The 17,825-nt window shown below is 39.6% G+C and overlaps 1 protein-coding gene across 1 annotated transcript in view; it reads left to right on the top strand.

Annotated features, from left to right (window-relative positions):
• Nucleotides 1-17,825, top strand: part of march9 (membrane-associated ring finger (C3HC4) 9) — a 43,634-nt gene extending 25,809 nt beyond the window's left edge. The window contains exons 2-4 of the mRNA XM_041799950.1: nucleotides 5,311-5,466; nucleotides 15,775-15,967; nucleotides 16,606-17,825. Of these exons, the coding sequence (XP_041655884.1) occupies nucleotides 5,311-5,466; nucleotides 15,775-15,967; nucleotides 16,606-16,937 (681 nt within the window). The 3' untranslated portion in view covers nucleotides 16,938-17,825. The remainder of the gene's footprint in view (nucleotides 1-5,310; nucleotides 5,467-15,774; nucleotides 15,968-16,605) is intronic.

Below are 17,825 nucleotides of genomic sequence, written 5' to 3'. Positions count from 1 at the left end.
ACAAAGAACAGCAGTGAGTTGTTTTCTTTTCAAAAACAACAAAAGTTGTGTACTGACATGTCTACAGTCACCATGGTTCACGTTATTCCTTGGAGGCTGCGCACATGCACCTTGGTCACAGCTATGTCATGTGTTTTGTTGCTCTGATTGGCCCATAAAGATGTGACAGACAGAACGTTCATCCAATCACACTCCGAGTGTTTTTTCAAATCCTCTGCCCTTTCCCAAACGCTTAGTATTGAAGGTTTTTCAGATGGATATGTGAAACAAATCCATCTGGTGTGTCAGGTTAGAGTTTTACTGCTAAATATTAAAGTAACAATAATACAGGGGCTGCATCACAGTCTCTCTCTATCTCTCTCCATTATGCTCTAGTCAGGCAGCTTCACGTGATTATAGAACAGCCTGCTATTGGCCGACAGATTCTCATGAAGGGTAAACAATATGGCGGTTAGCATTCAAGTTAGCATTTGAGGTAATGGTAATAAATTATCGTAATTCGAGAAAAATGGATAAAAAGTCATTGACTTTCGAGTTTTCTGGTGTAGATTTAATCATTTAAGTCCCCAAAAGTCACACAAGTTCCGCACGGGATTCAAAGGCATCAATAGCGTCAATGGGAAGGAACAACAGCTAGCTTCAAGAGGAAAAACAAGAAAGAGGCAACGAGTTATGGTTCAAAAGTTATTTAATTTTTTTTTTTTTTTAAGGTTTATTTTGGGGATTTTTGTGCCTTCATTTAATAGAGGAGGACAGTGGATAGAGCCGGAAACAGAGATGAGAGCGGGGGAGAGACCAGCAGCAACGGGCCTCGGGCCGAATTCAAACCCGGACCGTCTGTGTACTTGTTATTTAACTTTTGATAAACATGGTCACTTCTTGTTGTGTGCGACAGCACCGGTCTGGAAGACATTTTAACATTCACGCTCAGAGAAAAACGGTCATGTAGCCACCATTCTCTGCTGCTGCAGTGGGTCCTTTGGTTCTTCTTCTCTGCTCTAAAAACGGTAGCTCGTGCATGCAGTGCTTTGCGGCAGCGAAGAAGAGCTGATTTCCTGTTTAACATTTAGCATGGTAACCCGACACACCAGATGGATGTGTGTCACACATCCATCTGGGAAAGCTTCAATAGGAAACATTTGAGAAAAGGCAGAGACTTTGAAAAAAGTCGAGTGTGATTAGATGAACGTTCTGTCTGTCACATCTCTACGGGCCAATCAGAGCAACAAAACATGTTACCTAGCAGCTATCCAGCTGTGTGTGTGCAGCTATTGAGGAATAACGAGAAACATGGCGGCTATAGACATGTAAGTACTTAACTTTTGTCGTTTGTGAAAAGAAAACAACTCACTGCTGTTCTTTGTTCTTCTTTTAATGAAAAATTATTGTCAAGTTCTGATAAAACTTACGGTTTAGCAGCATCCACACTAACCTCTTCCGCCATAACTGCACCGGCCTCTTGCTGTTGCTTGTTTACGTCACGACTCTGCTGTGCCTGAAAGTACTGCCCCTGATTGGTCCTGTCACTTTCTAACCGGGCCCAAACGGTTCAGACGGGAGCTTAACTAGATGGATTCGCCAGTGAAAAACAAGGATCATCTGCATTGCAAGGTTTTTAGCATGGCTAAACGTAGCAAATATGAAGCTAAAACAAACGGTATCAGATCGGTGCATAAACGCGATGTTTAATTTTCAAAATCTTGATTTACCAAATAACCCAATTCATTCAATTTATTTCCCAGCCCTACCATATATGTTTCTTACGTCCACCAGTAGGGATGCACAATACTTTTGTCATGATATTGGTAGATAATAGCTAAACAAGTTAAATATCATTATCAGGAGAAATGAAAATGTCTGATGCTAAATCTATCATACATATCAGCCTTGAATATTGGTAAAAAACGCAGGTTTACAATCAGATAAAGGTGGCTGCCTAGGGCGCCACACTCTCAATGAGGCCTATTATGAGCCCTGCGAGTTTTGATTGAAGCTCCAAATGCACAACAGTACCAGACGTACTTCTGTTGAGCAAAAGGGGTGTGTGTATATCTTTATCGTGTAAAGAAATATCAGCAACAATCTAGCATTCATTCCTATTTCCTTGCTGTTTTTCTTTGAATAAAGATGGATATTAAGCACCCAGAGCTATGTGTAAATGACTTTCTGAACTCTTTAGAAGGACGCTGAGGTCAACAGTAGATGCTTGTAACAGGTGTCCTGAAATGGGGACTGTTGTCAGCACTGCCACTTCTGGACACGAGCCCTTATTGTGCATGTAAACACACTCATTGACAGTGTTTTTGTGCGGTTTAGACCATTATCTCTTTTAGCTTTTCAGTACCATAAATCATTAAAATGTCAGAAATGTGCCTCTTAAAAGCATGCTGCATTGGTAAATATTAGAATAAGACCAGTGAAAGCAGCCTGAATGTTTGATTCATCTGTCTCAGGTGTGAGTTTGTTTTGAGTGTCCTCTGTGTGAATCATCTTCAGGCTTCTGCCGCTCACGTCTCCTTCACCTGCCTGCCCTTGAAGCTTCACCGCTCCTGCAGAGCGCTAACATGCCCCTTCACCAAGCGTCCCACATCACGCTGAGCCCGTTCATTGATTTACTAATGATTCACACTGATACTCTCCCCAAACATGCCTTTTTGAAGCTTGTATTCAATTCTGACTCCTAAGTTTTGGTTTTTTCCCCTTCTCATTAAGTGAAATGAAAACTTTGCTGACGACGCGCCATCAGACTTTCAGCCTTGTGACAGAACGGATGTTTGACATTGAATGGTGATGACAGGCTGGATGTAGTCATCCTTAATGTGGTGCTGAGATGACAGTGGGTTTGGTCCAAAATCCTCTCCAGTTGGCTCTCAGAGATTGTGTGAATATTATTAGAAGAGAAAAGGGTGTTCAGAGGAAGAGGAGGGAAGGTAATTTTTATTCTTGCTGGAGGGAGAAATGTCCAACTGTTTGAGAAGAACAGGAGAGTCTGGTTTTATATTCTCAATCAGTGTTTTTATATTTAATTTCATCCTTTTCTAATGTGGTAAATACAACCAGCATTTCTAAATCACCAGGGATTTAACGTTACAAACACAACCACTGGTTCTACCCATTCATTAGAATCATGTTTCATGTAAAACCAAATTTATTTGTAAAACCAGAACGTAGTTTAAGCGTGGTGTTTTGAAGCTTTTGGCACAAACAAACAGAGACCCACTGGAATATTTGTTTGGTTGTAGTAGAGTTCACTGTTGAAGATTTATATTGAACGTTTCAGTTGTAATTCTCTCGGGAATAAGCTCATACTTGTGAGAATTTTGAGCTATATTAGCTTAGCTTCAAGACTCGAATTAACCAGCCTGGCTCTGAGGCTCAGTCACTATCACTTAATTTAATACTGTCAGTCAAGACCGATGTCAACATTCAGACACACGGACCCTAGAACTGTTTGACCAATTATATTTACACAAGCACACGTTAGAGATGAAGAGCTGATAGGCAGAACGATGAGTGGATGGTCAGTTTTCTGTGTGATAGAAGGATGTGGATCATCATATTGTCATGCATATTTGGAGATAATAGAAATAGAATACCAGGTTTTAACCCTCATTATTTCATGCATCTACTAGCTTAACTAAGATACACTTTATGGAGAAAATATTTCAGGAAGGAAACTCCCTTTCTTTGTACAGAATGCCAGATAAAACAATCAATCTGTAATATATCCAACCTGTACATAACTGTTTGTAAATGCTATTTATAGCTACTTTTTCTTTTTCTTTTTTTTACTACTTTTATTTTTCCTCTATTTCTATTGTGCTTCTGTCACCAATGGCCGGCTTTGTAGTGTGCTTTCACATTAGGGGCCCGGTCCCGGATCTAAGTGCACTTGAGCCCGGGCGCGGTTCGTTTTGGTAGTGTGAATGCAAACGAACCGCGCCCGGGCACCGGGCCCGCGCCCACCTGGGGAGGTGGTCTGGGGCATGATTCAAGTGGACTCTGGCATGGTTTGGATGAGATGTAAATGCAACTGCGCCAAGATACGGGACAGAGCGTCATATCAGCTTTATGACGTCATCATAAAAACTAAACTTCTTTACACAGAGCAGCAGTTCACATTTTTCCTCAACAAAGGGCGGAAATCATCAGAATCCAGTCAATAAACAGTTTGTTGTGACTCACCTTACAGACTAACTCAAGCTGGAGTCAGTGAGAGGAGGTGCAAAGACAATAAAAGTCTCCTGTCACCTCAAAAACCGCTGTATTTGCGCAGCGTGAGCCCATTTAATCCTCTGAGCTGCACGTAGATGTGCAGATGCGAAGAGTGAAGTTGCTGGCATCTTAAAAAGTGATTTTAAATCATCCATGGCTGCAGGACGGACTTTTTGCCAGGTCAAAACGGTCCTCTTGTGGGACTGATAAAGGAATATCTTATATAATTAAAACAAAAATATATCTATATATATATATATGTCAAGACTTTTGCATGCTGGGTTCTGCCTGTTCTGGATGCCAAAAGGGGGCATGTTGCTCACTGGATGCTAATGCTAAATAAGTGTTCTTGCCACATTCTCCTTGTGGTAATCTATGTAGTGCACATTTTGTTGAAAGAAAGTTTAGAAGCACTGACTGGGCTAATTCTTATCCTTGCAAAAGCTGGTGTAACTGTTTGAAATGTGACCCTGCTTGCTGGTGGCTTTTTAGCCAGGTAAGATGTTGAAAACAAAACAAAAGGAGTAGCCACGAATCCCTCTTTGTGTTTTTTTCCCAAGTTTCTCTGTTTGTCGGCACCCTCAAGGTGTTTGTGCTAAACTAACCACAGCTGGTTGATGTTGTGTGTAACTTTGACTGAAAAATACAGTCACCTAAAATGTTGAACTGCTCCTTTAAAACCCACCGTCCCAAGAACTCAGGTTAATTCTGCATGCTGCATTAGCAGATATTTTTTATCCACATTTCATTTTTACATTTCGATAAAATATGTTCATCTAAAATGATTTCATGCTTGCTGTTTATCATAAGTGTGAGATTTTTTTGAGTAGATTTTTGATCAATACAGTGGCTAGGTTAGGCATTTTTGAATATCAGTGATTCTATGACTTAAAAAAGTGTATTTTTTTCTTTCCTTCCACCAATAACCTTCAGACTGTCAGGACAAAAACAAACTCTTGATGGTGTTGTTGATGCTTCTTCATATTGTTTCTGCATATTTTGTTCTTTATTTCAGGAGTATAGGTCAAAGTTCATCTTGAAAGCATTTCTCACTTCATCACTGAATTGCTGTTGTCTTCTTTGTCTGTCCTCTAGGGTGAGCTGTTGAGCCCCTGCCGCTGTGACGGCTCTGTGCGCTGCACGCATCAGCCCTGCCTCATCCGCTGGATCAGCGAGAGAGGCTCCTGGAGCTGCGAGCTCTGCTACTTCAAGTACCAAGTCCTGGCCATCAGCACCAAGAACCCTCTGCAGGTAACATCAAGGAAATGTCAACTGATTCATGAATCAGCTGATCAAATTATCTTGTTGTCCAAACTGCTTTACAAGCAACAAATAAGGGATCAATGAAAGGTGGGATGATGGAAAGGATTTAGAGACTAATACACCAGTACCACTTTAAGTAAATGACAATAAAACTGAAAAAGGCAATGAAAAAAGAGGCAAACATAAAGTCTAAATAATGTGATTATGTATTAGGTCAAAGAGTGAAAAATCTAAATGTTAATGAAGTAGAATGATGACATTATATTCAGAAGATTAGCTAGAAACAGAATAATAAAAGGATGTACTGACACAATTAAAAGTAAAGGTGATCAAAAATAAATTCTTAAAATCATAATTTACTTTGGCAGCAAAGGATGCAGCTGTAGCAGAGAAGTTTCCTGGTTTATCACAGCCAGCAGCATGTCTGCAAGCATCAGAAAGACAGGAGTTGCCATATAAAACAAGACAAGACACAAGTTATTAAAAGTTTAATAACTTTTGAACAATAAATCGTAGCTGATTTCTTATTTGCCATTGCGTCATTCCTCTGATGCTGTCCATGCCTTTGCAGCCTCTACAGGAGCGTTTCTGGTGAACCTGGAACTTCGGTGACTTTTCAGGGGCTTAAAAGATTAATTTCACACCGGTAGATCCGATATTGATATATCAGTCATATTTTAAAGGGGCTCTATGCAAGATTTAGAAAAATACCAGTGTAGCGACACCGCCAGCCATTAGCTGAACAGCAACAACATAGTGTTGCTCGTCCACGACGGTGCGCTCCTTGCTCATGAACGAGCCTTCGGTTTATCAGCTGATACACACGCAGACCAACGTGATTTACCGGCATCATGTATACAGAGGAGGTAAGTGACGTAACACTTTAAAGTTCCACAAACTGAAAATGAATAAAGTATATTTGAACCTCTAGACACGGCACAAAATTAAATATTGGTCCATATGAAGCGATTAAAAAGAGGACGATATTTTACGACCATTTCTATAGATGAACAGCTTCACTACTTAGTGCAGCATTGACCAAATTTATTGTCTTTTTACGTGTGTAAAGTGTATTGAATGGGATGCGTTTTAGAGCAGAAGCAACAGGGCAAACATTGCTTAGCTCTGATAATGGTGCCTCGACCGCGGATATCAGGCAGCTGACATGATGTGTTGAAGATATTTTACGAACTACATATCAAAAAATAAACTCAGTAAGTTGAGTCCAGTGCCAGGAAGCAAGAAAAAGATGCAATATTATCTTGAAAACACTAAATGAGCAACCTGACATTCTCGTTGTTTGGATAGCATCTTCGTAAGCAAGCTAACGTGATGTAGCATATGGTTTATACGACATAAAACACTACATTGTATTTCATGATCCGGAGTAATGCCTTACCTTTTCAGCAGAAAGAAAATCTTAGCTTTTTATGTTTTCGTGGAGTTTGTGTGGGTGTTTGAGCTGAGCTAGCCGGTCGTTTACTCGTGGAAGCAGCCTTCTCCGTTGCTGTTTCTCTCTCTTTTCCATTCAACACGCCGTTGTCAGGTATTCACAGAGCAAGGGGGTGTGCGCGTTACGCAGTACCTGACGTCACTTCCGTTGAGATTTCGCAGAAAATTCGGCCTGAATTCTTCACAGAGAAATGACTCCACAGGCTTATACAGGCAAACAAGGAAGACATAAAGAGCCTCATTCTTCACATCGGGATAAAGTGCGCACCATTATATACTCAAAAGTGGGAAGTTTTAAAGCAAAAATCTTGCATAGAGCCCCTTTAATCATTTTCAATCATTTATTACTGCTAGTCTGAATCTTTGTGGCTGTATTGTTTTCCCAGAATTCTTTATGAGAGGCTGTCAACAGATGACAAACTGTGCATGCTTTGGGACGCAAAAGGCCTAGCGGTTAGGTAGCGCCCCATGTATGTGGGCATCCAGGGTTTTTGTCCAGCCTGTGGCTCCTTTCCTGCATGTCTCTCCCCTACTCTCTCATCCCTGTTTCCAACTCTATCCACTGTCCTGTATCTCTTAATAAAGGCATAAAAAAGCCCAAAAATATATCTTAAAATAAACTGTGCATGCTTGAACTCGCACATCATTGTGGAGACAGCCTGAATAGAGCATTGTGGCAAGAAAGAGGGATGGAGAGCCTGTGATGCGTCCATCATGTGGCTGTCATTAGCTCCCTTTGCATCTTCACTTCAGCTCATAAGAATCACCGTACGAAACAGCCTGGGTATCCATCACCTTATCCTCCAGTGTGGTTGCTTCAGGCTTAAAAAAACAAGGATGATAGCCACAAACATGAGGCTTTAAAAAGTATTCCAAAGAGCAATGGTTGACCCTGGATGGCTACAACTGTTTCTATGTACAGTTTATGACTTTACCAAGAAAAATGCAGGAAATGAGTCCTGATTCTTCCCTCGTGGATGTCTCTATCTCAGCTCTGCGTGTTCGGATGGATCTGACTCAAGCTGCTCATTGGATTAAATTTACAAACAGGCCAGCACTGCATGGCTCAGCTCACTTTGATTTTTCTCGCCGCCTTCATCAGTTTCTTTACAGTAAAATGTCCAGCATCTTTTAATGGCATATAGAGTTCCAGAGACTCACAGCTGGTAATATATGCGTCTATATAAACCCCCTCTCAACATGGAGGCGAACACGACTGCTGTCAGGCTGTATGAGGTGTAATGTTTTTAAAGGGAGAGAGATCTTATTGCAACGGGAGGGGGGGGAGTAGCCGCTGACTGTGACGTTACATAATAACATATACAACATAAAAACAGTGCTGCATCAGACCCAACACTCTGCTAGAACAAATCCTGGGCGGTCTGTGTGCTGAGGACGTTTCGCCATATTGTGCTGACACATTTTCTCTCTGCGTCACTGTCCTTCTGCCCTCCTTTACAGAGGCTGCCAATGGCTCTTAAATCTATTGATAAGGTGCCATCTCGCTCAGTGTGGAGGGCGGGGTGTGTGCTTGTGTCTGTGGTTAGGAATATTATTTTAAGTGTGAAGAGTTGGTGACTAATATTTGATGGTTTCACTCTCTGTTGGGACAAACTGTGATTGTGCATGTACTCAGTGACTTCACCTAAATAGAAGGCGTACACGACAGAGTGTTTTCATTTTACACTGTGTGAAAGCTCAGCAATTTGTCATTTATTGACACAGATAAAGGTTTTTGTTTTCAACCTTTTTATTTATTTTTCTTGTCTTATCTTTTAATCCTCTCACAGCCCTCCTTCTATTTTTTTCACCCAATTCTCTGGTCCAGCGCCGATGTTTTAAAAAATGAAATGCAACCCAGACTGACCTTTAAGTGGGAGAACATATGAGCAAATAAAACGAAAACACAAAAAACATCATGTGTTTTGTATCTGTAGCGGAGAAAACCTTAAAATCACTGTTCGTTGTACTCTACAGTAGAATCAGCATTTTAAAGCATCCTGTTTATGGCCTTTATAGCTGAGAAAACACAAATATATACCAGTGGATGACCCTCATGGTGGAGAAAATAAAAAGAGCCATAAAGATTTTCCAACTAGAGGAGAGTGCCCCATAGATTTCCCTTTTAGAGGAGCACATACTAAAAAAATGTATAAATTGCCTTTGAGAGAAATAAAAAGGACCCCGCCATGAACACTGCCTGTTGAATAACACAAACAATACTCTTTAGAATGCTTTCAGTGGGAATATACAGCCATGTGATTAAGTTTTAGGCACGTAGGGCCCAAGGTTTAATCACAAGGCCTGATGTGCCACAACCTGGGGCTGGAGGCGTGTCATTCGGTAGCCAAGGTCAAGCTAAACAACGGGCCTTTTCACACCTGGTAATACCCCCTGAGACCACCGGATGTTTTCGGACCCTTGGGACATCTACAGCATGACCAGGGGCTTGTGGAAACCATACTACCTCTCCAGACAGTACCCTAGTACAGCGGTTCCCAACCTTTAATCACTCAGGGCCCCCCTTCTTGTATCTCAGAAAAGCTAAGTCCCCTGGACCCCAGAGGAAATCCATTTTAACTGTTTTTATTGACAGGATCCCAACATAATTGGTCTGCAGACACTTGTTCTTGAAACAAGGTCTATGTATAGAATATCCATTATTATGACGGTATATTAGGACCACTCTTAAAAAATATTGGGAAAAAAGAGGATCAATTAATTTACAAGAAAAAATAAAAATTCTCAAATTTAAAAAGTTGTTCATTAACGAGGAAAAATGAGATCTTTTTTACTTTAACAGTCTTAAATGTACGTGAAGAAAAACATCAAGTTTGAGAGGTTATGAAAAAAGTCCAAAATCAAACCACTGTTTTCAATTTGGTTTCTTGTATATTTTTGCCTTTACAATGTTGTTAGTTTATAAATGTAAAGAAAATTAGTTTTTTAGTTTCTAATGTCCAAATTTGGGACTTTATAATCTTTAAATTTCACATTTTTTTTCAATTCAATTGGCCCTTTTTGCTCAGAAATTAACAGACCTCCTTAATTTTTTTAACTTAAAGGTGGCCCTTATATATCTTATCTTATATATATATCTATTGGGCCAAAATTTGGGCTGAAGTAGGGCGTGTAATGGCAAGTACGCACACCTGAGGGCCCCATCAGGCGGGAAGGATTTACACAACCCAGGTCATGCTCTGGATGTCTTTGTACATTACCGAGGGCATGGGAAAATAATCTGATGGAAATTAAACAAAAACCACAACTTTAGGGCGGAGTTATGGGTAGATGTGGCGCTTAAACATAGCCTAGGGTACTGTTAGGGCGGGTAGGAGGGTTGCCACAACCCCCTGGTTGTCGTGTGTATGTGCTAAGCACCTGAAAACTGTTGGTGGTTGCTAGGCGTATTACTAGGGGTGTGAGGCACCAACAAAAGAAACGCTGTTAAGCTCGACCATGGCTGCTGAGCGACACATGTACATGTCAAATGTGTCGACACTGACTCTAGCCGCCCTCCCTCCTCTCTTCAGTCCAGGGTTGTGGAACATCAGGACCTGTGAAGAACCGTTAGCACTCTACATGCCTAAAACTTCTGCACAGTACTGTATATACATATGTATATATCTCCTGCCCCCCCCCCCCAACGAAATCTTTGGCACATCCTTGGTGCGCCAGGACCCCAGGTTGGGAACCACTCCCCTAGGACGTGCTTACTCACCACATCCACCCCCTGATTCACCCTTACCCGCAATTTCCACATACAGCAGCTCCGCCCCGCTCCACAGTGTCATGGTTTTGCCTCGACCAGAAGCAAGCAACCTCACACTCTGGATGCATGTCTAAAGCCCTGATCAGAGGTCAGAGATCACGGGAGAACTGCGAGTACACGTAGGAATAGTACAACAGCTGCAGATTATTATAGCTTTCTGGGGTTGATTTGCTATTTTTTCTGACATGATTCCATGAGATTATTGCTTCCGCCATGGGTGAGTACATTAGGAAGTTAAAAGTTTAACGTTTTCTAGGAGTTTGGTCGCGGATGGTCGAGTGGTTTAAGGTGCTACCCATGTACGCGGGCGGCCCAGGTTTGAATCCGGCCTGTGGCTCTTTGCTGTCTCTCCCCACTCTCTTTTCTGTTTTCGAGTCTATCCACTGTCCTTGCTCTATCAAATAAAGGCATGAAAAGGCCCAAACATAAATCTTTTAAAAGTGAACTTTTCCTCGTCAATGGCGCCGTTGTAGCTCTGTGACGCACTGACCTCCCAGTGACCTTTTGCCTGATAAAGGATGAGATGTAATGTTGACAGTGATGATTTATGATCGTGAGTCCGTGCATTGTGTTTTATTTTGAAAGAACCAGACACTCAACAATTTTGGCTTCCTGTTTGAAGCTTTCTGATCAGCAGGAATTGATGCATTTTGGCAGCAATCTGCATGGAACTTAATTTATTGAGTAGGAATGGAGCGATTTTACGGTGGGGGGGTAGAGTAGGTATATAAAGTGTAATCCATATGCTACAGTTAAAAAAAAATCCTCTCTCTGCTCGAGGAAACATGAACAACTCTGCAGATAGGCCTTTCTAGTACAAAAAAAGACTGTCCCTGTAGATTTCCCTTCCAGTGGAAAAACCATTAAAGAGTACCTTGAAGGTTGCCCTCTATGCCATATGGATCATCCTTTTTAGAATATAAAAGAGTAACCTGCAGATTGACCTTCTAGCAGAGCAGACTTCTATAAAATACCCTGTAGATTGCCTTTTTAATCAAGAAATGTAAAAATAACCCAATGGATTTCTCTTGAATAGAAAAAAGCAAATAAAGAGACTCTAGAGAATCTCTATCTCTGCTCTTTTATGGTTAAAAAAAGCAAGTCGTATCATTTAGATGACTCATCTGGGGAAGAAATCAAGAGAAAAGACCAACTGGTGGAGAAAAACATTTTAAAAACACTCTTGATATTGCTTTTCAGTGGGGAAAATTTTACAAATGTACCTTGTAGATCATCCTTCTGATAGTAAATAAATGGAAGTCACCCATATATTTCCCTTCTTGTACAATAAACATGAAAAACTCAAGTTTCCGCTCTTGTTGAGAAAATGCACACTAGTGTTTCTAGTTAAAAAAAAAAAAAAAAGCAAAGAACCTGTTAAATTTACTGTGTGAAAATGTAAAAAAAAAAAAAATCTGTAATCTCAGATTTTTAAAAGATTTATTTTGTTGTTTTTTGCCTTTATTAGAACAATAGGACAGTAGATAGATCCAGAAACAGGCATGAGAACCCGCATACAGCCTCTCTAGTGGAGAAAACATAGAAATCTAAATCTCTCTTCTGAAAAATTTACTGTAAATGAGTCATTTAGTGGAGAACCTTAGCCAGTAGATCAATCATCTTTTAGAGGATATGTGTTAACTTGACTTTCTGACGACTGTTTAAACAGATAAAATAAATGAACGGCCGTCTGTTTTGCCCTTCTAATTCAGAGAATAACGCTCACTGCCAAACTGGCTGGCCTACATGCTCCATGCTGTTTAGTGCACCGGTCCCCTCTGCATGTAGCTGGCACTTTTTATCCCCTATGAAAGCCTGAGTCTGTGACTGTTTTTTATTCATATTTCGTAGATTTGTGGTTTGATTTCATTTTGAATTAAAGGCACAAAATTAACTGGAATAAAACCTTTTTAATGTAAATACTTAAAAAAATGTCACATGTATTTCACACATTTTTATTCTCACTTGATGCGTGTAGAACTTTGGATTGTTCTGTTACAGTATTTCGAAAGATTTTGAATAAATTTTGTGTATTTTATTTGCTGCTTTTATCACTTCTGCCTTCATTTTTTTTGTTCTTTGCAACTTTTCTTTATATTTCTGCTCATTATGATAACTCCTACATGTTTCCAGTTGTCCATATTTTTCCATATTTTTTTAATGTTTTGTCATTTTCATAACTGTTTACTCTGACACTACTTTTTGTATTTTTTGTAAAAATAAATTTAGGGGGTCTTTTATATTTCGTATTAATGATTTAAATCAATTTATATAACATTTAAACCCACATTTCACTGATTTATAGATTGACTGTCAAAAAAGTTTCAATTTAAAACTAAAATTTATCTCAGAATTCTTGTAGTTTATTGCAGTTGATGTCTTTCTTTTTTCTTGTTGCATTTTAAAAACAGTTGACTTCAGCATGACTTCCTGTTTGGACACAGACCTGCTTTTATTTTGAAAGGAAATAGGGTTAGATTGAAGACTTTAACGTGAACTTCACCAGGAAAAGGAAGTTGATATGGATTAAAAAGAAAATAAGAGAGCACTAAAAAAGGTTGGTGTTTGATAAAGCGACGTTCGGATGACTTTGACTCGTCCACTGAGCCGTCTGAGTTTTTAAAGTGAAATGAGAAGGAATGCACAATATTGACAACATGATATCGGTTTCAGCAGATATTTGCTTAAAATGAAAACCACCATTATAGGATCATTTCTGCTGATAATTACAACTAATATCAGTCCTAACAGGGAGTCTGCAGGGTTTTAAAAATATTAAAAGTTGATCAATCAATTCAGCCACAATTAGTCTTGAATGCATTACTTAAAGGTCTTAAATTTTGTAGTTTTTTATTCTTTTTTTATAGCTTATTCATCTAAAGAGACAACACACAACACATAAGCTATGGCTGATCAGCTGCAACAGTAAAGTTATCACTGACACATCAGTGCTTTAAAATCAGATTTAATGATTATAAGTGTAGAGTAATTTATTCATTTTTTAAAGGCAGTGTCTGTATGTAGATATTCCAGATTTTAGGATAGCTACTTTTGGGCCTCTACACAGTAAATTCTACTCAAATTGAATAAAATTTTACTCTAAAAAATATAACATTTGGTCCCATTTGCTCAACAGAATAATGTTTTTAGGGTTGTTGTTTAAAAAGTGTTTTTATTTAACTCTAAATAATGATTATGTACTCCATAATGAACAAAATAAAAACAACTTTACAGCAACTATACTCACTACAGAGTAATACAGACCTTAGTTTGCTCATTATAGAGCTGCTTTTTTCTTAATACTTAGTGATATTTAGTCCTTTCAGAACTGTTTTTCATTCCTTTTAGAAATGTTTTTACTCATTACAGAACAATTTCTACTCCATTTACAATTGAGTAACTCTTATGTAGAACTGTATCTTACTCTGAATAGATTAATCTTCCTCTTTATAAAGAGCTACATTTCCTCTTAATAGATAATTATGCCTTTCCATCTATAAAGGGCATGACAACAAAGGAGGTTTTGTTTTGCTCATATGTATTAGACATGGTGTTCTAATATTGCTAAAACAAATGTGATGAACATGAGAAGGACCCAGGAGCAGAGCACGAGATGAGTTAGTGAGGTTAAAGAAGTTTATTTGACATCAGTGCAAATACTGGTGAGCTGGCTGGTGGTTGGCAGAATCACTGGCAGTGAGATGGAGACACTGAAGGACAAAATGGAGTTAGACGGGGCAAAAAAGTCTCTGAAAAATCACTAGATTATCAAAGGTTGAAGAGGAGCCAGGTGACCTGATAAGATGCTGTAGTACACAGGTGTCTGAGAGTTCATCACCAGGTGAGGAGGTCTTCATTGCAAAGGAGTATCTGTGTGACACCAGCTGAGCTGAAACTTGAGTGGTTAAAATTTTACTCCAGCAGAACTTACTCTGTTTTTTTACTCCAACTCTGGTGGTGGCTGATAATAAATGCACTCACAAAAGAGTAAGTGTTACTATTTGTGGGTAAAATATTCTTTACTCTGGAAAAATTACTCCCCAGATTTTCCTGTGTAAATAAAAATAAGATGTTCCATTCAGTTACCTTATAGAAACTGATTCCTTTTTCTCATAGTCTAACCTCAGAATGCTTAAAGCAAGCTTAATTTCCATACTACAATAAAAACACTACTGACATTTTCTTTTCTTTTTTCAAATTCTTGTCTATCAGCACAAAACATATGTGCAGCTGTGTACTTAAACTGAAGATGTGATAGGTCTTAAAATTCATTAAATTCATTAAATCTAAGTTTGAACAGTTTTAGACAGGACTAACGAACCTGTGTCAACTCAAGTCTTATTTCTTAGTTCATCTTCTTTCATTAAAGTTTCAAGTATTAATGTTTTTGGTCTGAACTACATTTATATAATAGATCAATATCTGTATCAGTTAAACCAAATTGGAAATATCAGCTTATCAAATATCAACAATAATCCAGTATTGTGCGTGGCTAGTGATGAGGCCCTAAGGAGCAGAGGTCAGCTTATTTTACATCATACTGTGTCTGCAGGGAGATGCTGCAGTTGCTCAACCAAAGTGTGCTGAAAGAGGCAATAAAGCATTTGATTAATGCAATGAAATTAATGCACCAATTGTATTGAGATTAATGCTGATAGCTTTTATTTATAGCTTTGTGCTATAACCCTAACCCTAACAGTTTTAAAAGGCAAATAAATAGCTAGAAAAAGACAGTAACTCCAGTCTACAAATATTGAAGCATTTCAGTTTACATGACCCAAAAGATGTACAACATTATCTAATCCTGACCCTTTATTTTCCAGTTATTTTTATCTATAACCCCCTGCTTACATCCTAAGATTGATCTCAATTCTACCATCATTTGTTACACTTATTTTCCTCCGTTATCAATAAATTATTTGTATAGAAAAATACACAGGTGGTGCTCATAACCCTGACAGAAATGACCAAAATAAAGGATTTGGTCAGGGTCAGACATCTTGAACTAGATTTTTGAGTAAACAGTCAGACTTCCTCGTTGATCTAATAGAGAGATTTCCTTTTCTCACCAGTGGCAGGCCATCTCTCTGACCGTGATAGAGAAGGTGCAGATTGCAGCCATCATCCTGGGTTCCCTTTTCCTCATCGCCAGCATCTCCTGGCTCATCTGGTCCTCCCTCAGCCCCTCGGCCAAGTGGCAGCGCCAGGACCTGCTCTTCCAGATCTGCTACGGCATGTACGGCTTCATGGACATTGTCTGCATAGGTAAGAGAGAAGTAAACATGCAGTGATAACCACGCCTAGCTGCAGTTATAGATGAGCTGCACAGGCGTATTTGTGTACAGTTGGACGTAACAGAAGGTTTAGTCAGAGAAACAAATCGAGGAGAGTTTCTCAGCAACGACACAGGAGTGTAGTAATAAACAAAGGTTGCATTATGCAAGGACAAACCAGCGCTGTGATTTTAAAACCTGCATTCAGCGCACATTCTGTTGGCTGTTAAGGTCACACAAAATTACACAAAATGGAGACTAAATAAGCAGATGGTGCATAGGTAGGAGGTGGCAACTACACTAAAAAGCAAAGCAGATTTTGGTTGTGTCGCAGAGAATTAAAAAAATCCTGTTTTCTATGAGCAAACCTGGTCGACTGTGCCTTGTGTAATGGTGAGTTGCCAGTGTAAGACAGCTCTGAGAACAGATGGCATCAGATATCTGCACTGAGATTATTGCCAACTGTCTATTCTCATGCACAGGCGAGATGGAAAGTTCCTACCTACGAAGCTGATTGCAGCTCGCAGGGGCTTTTAGCATAATATTTGATGTAAAGCAGTGGGAATTCATTGGCTTTCATGCACTGTCCTTCACCCTGCTCCTTCCTCTTCGTCTTTTCTCTCTGCTCAGGCCTCATCATCCACGAGGGATCATCAGTGTATCGAATCTTCAAACGATGGCAGGCTGTCAATCAGCAGTGGAAAGTACTGAACTATGAGAAATCAAAGGACTTGGGTGACCCGGTGAGTTCGAGCAGCAAGGCAGGGGCTCGTGGATCTCGCGGTAACCCTCACGGTCTGGCTAGCAGCAGCGCTGGGCGACAGAGCAGGAGGCTAAGAACTATTCTGAACCACCACTGTGGATACACCATCTTGCACATCCTGAGCCAACTGAGGCCGAACGACCCGCGGATCAGCGCCGCAGCCAACCGGGAGGTGGTGATGAGGGTCACCACGGTATGAGACATAGATGGACACCGTCTTTGTGTGCAGATGTAAATGAGAGCGTGGACTCATGGACCTGATCTTAAATGAAAAAGACTCGTGTAGGCGACAGGAGCCCTGCGAGGAGCTGCCAGACAGACGGCACACTTGAGGATTTCTCCTCTTGTTTCTTACAACAAAAGGAAACCCGATGCTCCTTTTCAATAATTTAAAACTCATGAAAATAAGGACGAAGAAGCTTAAAAAGACATCAAACAAAAATGTGGAGAGGCGAAAAAAGTGTAAACAGGCTTTATAACCTAACCCAAGATGACGAGACATTTTTCCAGTTCAATATCAGGATGCACAGAGACATTTTACTTTGATTTGATCCTCTTGTTTTGGTTTGTATTGATTCCTTTTTGGGTTTTCTTTTTTACTACTCACTTTGATTTTGTACGGATGTATGATTTTAGAGGAAATCATGTAACTCCATACATGCCAAGCATTTCCAGACATCTATGTATAATGATCTTTGAAAATTTCTACAAGCTAAACGATGCTGGTAAAAAGACCGAAAACTGAAACGTACAAACAAAAACATGAGGGGGAAACACTGAGGTGACAACTGAACAAATAAGTCATAACTATAGTAAAAAAGAAAAAACAGAAAAAAAGAGAAAACAATAAGATTCAGTGACACTTAACCTTTCTGCAATAAAGATACGTATGTACATTTCACAGGGAATTTTGCATGGGTATATAATTTTATTCTTCATCACATAACATAAGCACATGACAAATTTGCTCTATTTCGAATGGTGCTTGCCAAAATAAACACTTTAAAGACATCTGATTTCATCGCACCAACTTTTTGTCGACATGACAAATGGCAGTGTGTTACAGCTATTTCAGCTAAAATACAGA

Source organism: Cheilinus undulatus, linkage group 11 (genome assembly GCF_018320785.1).
Source record: "Cheilinus undulatus linkage group 11, ASM1832078v1, whole genome shotgun sequence".
NCBI lineage: Eukaryota > Metazoa > Chordata > Actinopteri > Labriformes > Labridae > Cheilinus > Cheilinus undulatus.
The sequence above is the reverse complement of the archived record's forward strand: the minus strand, read 5'-3'. Positions and strand labels throughout refer to the sequence as shown.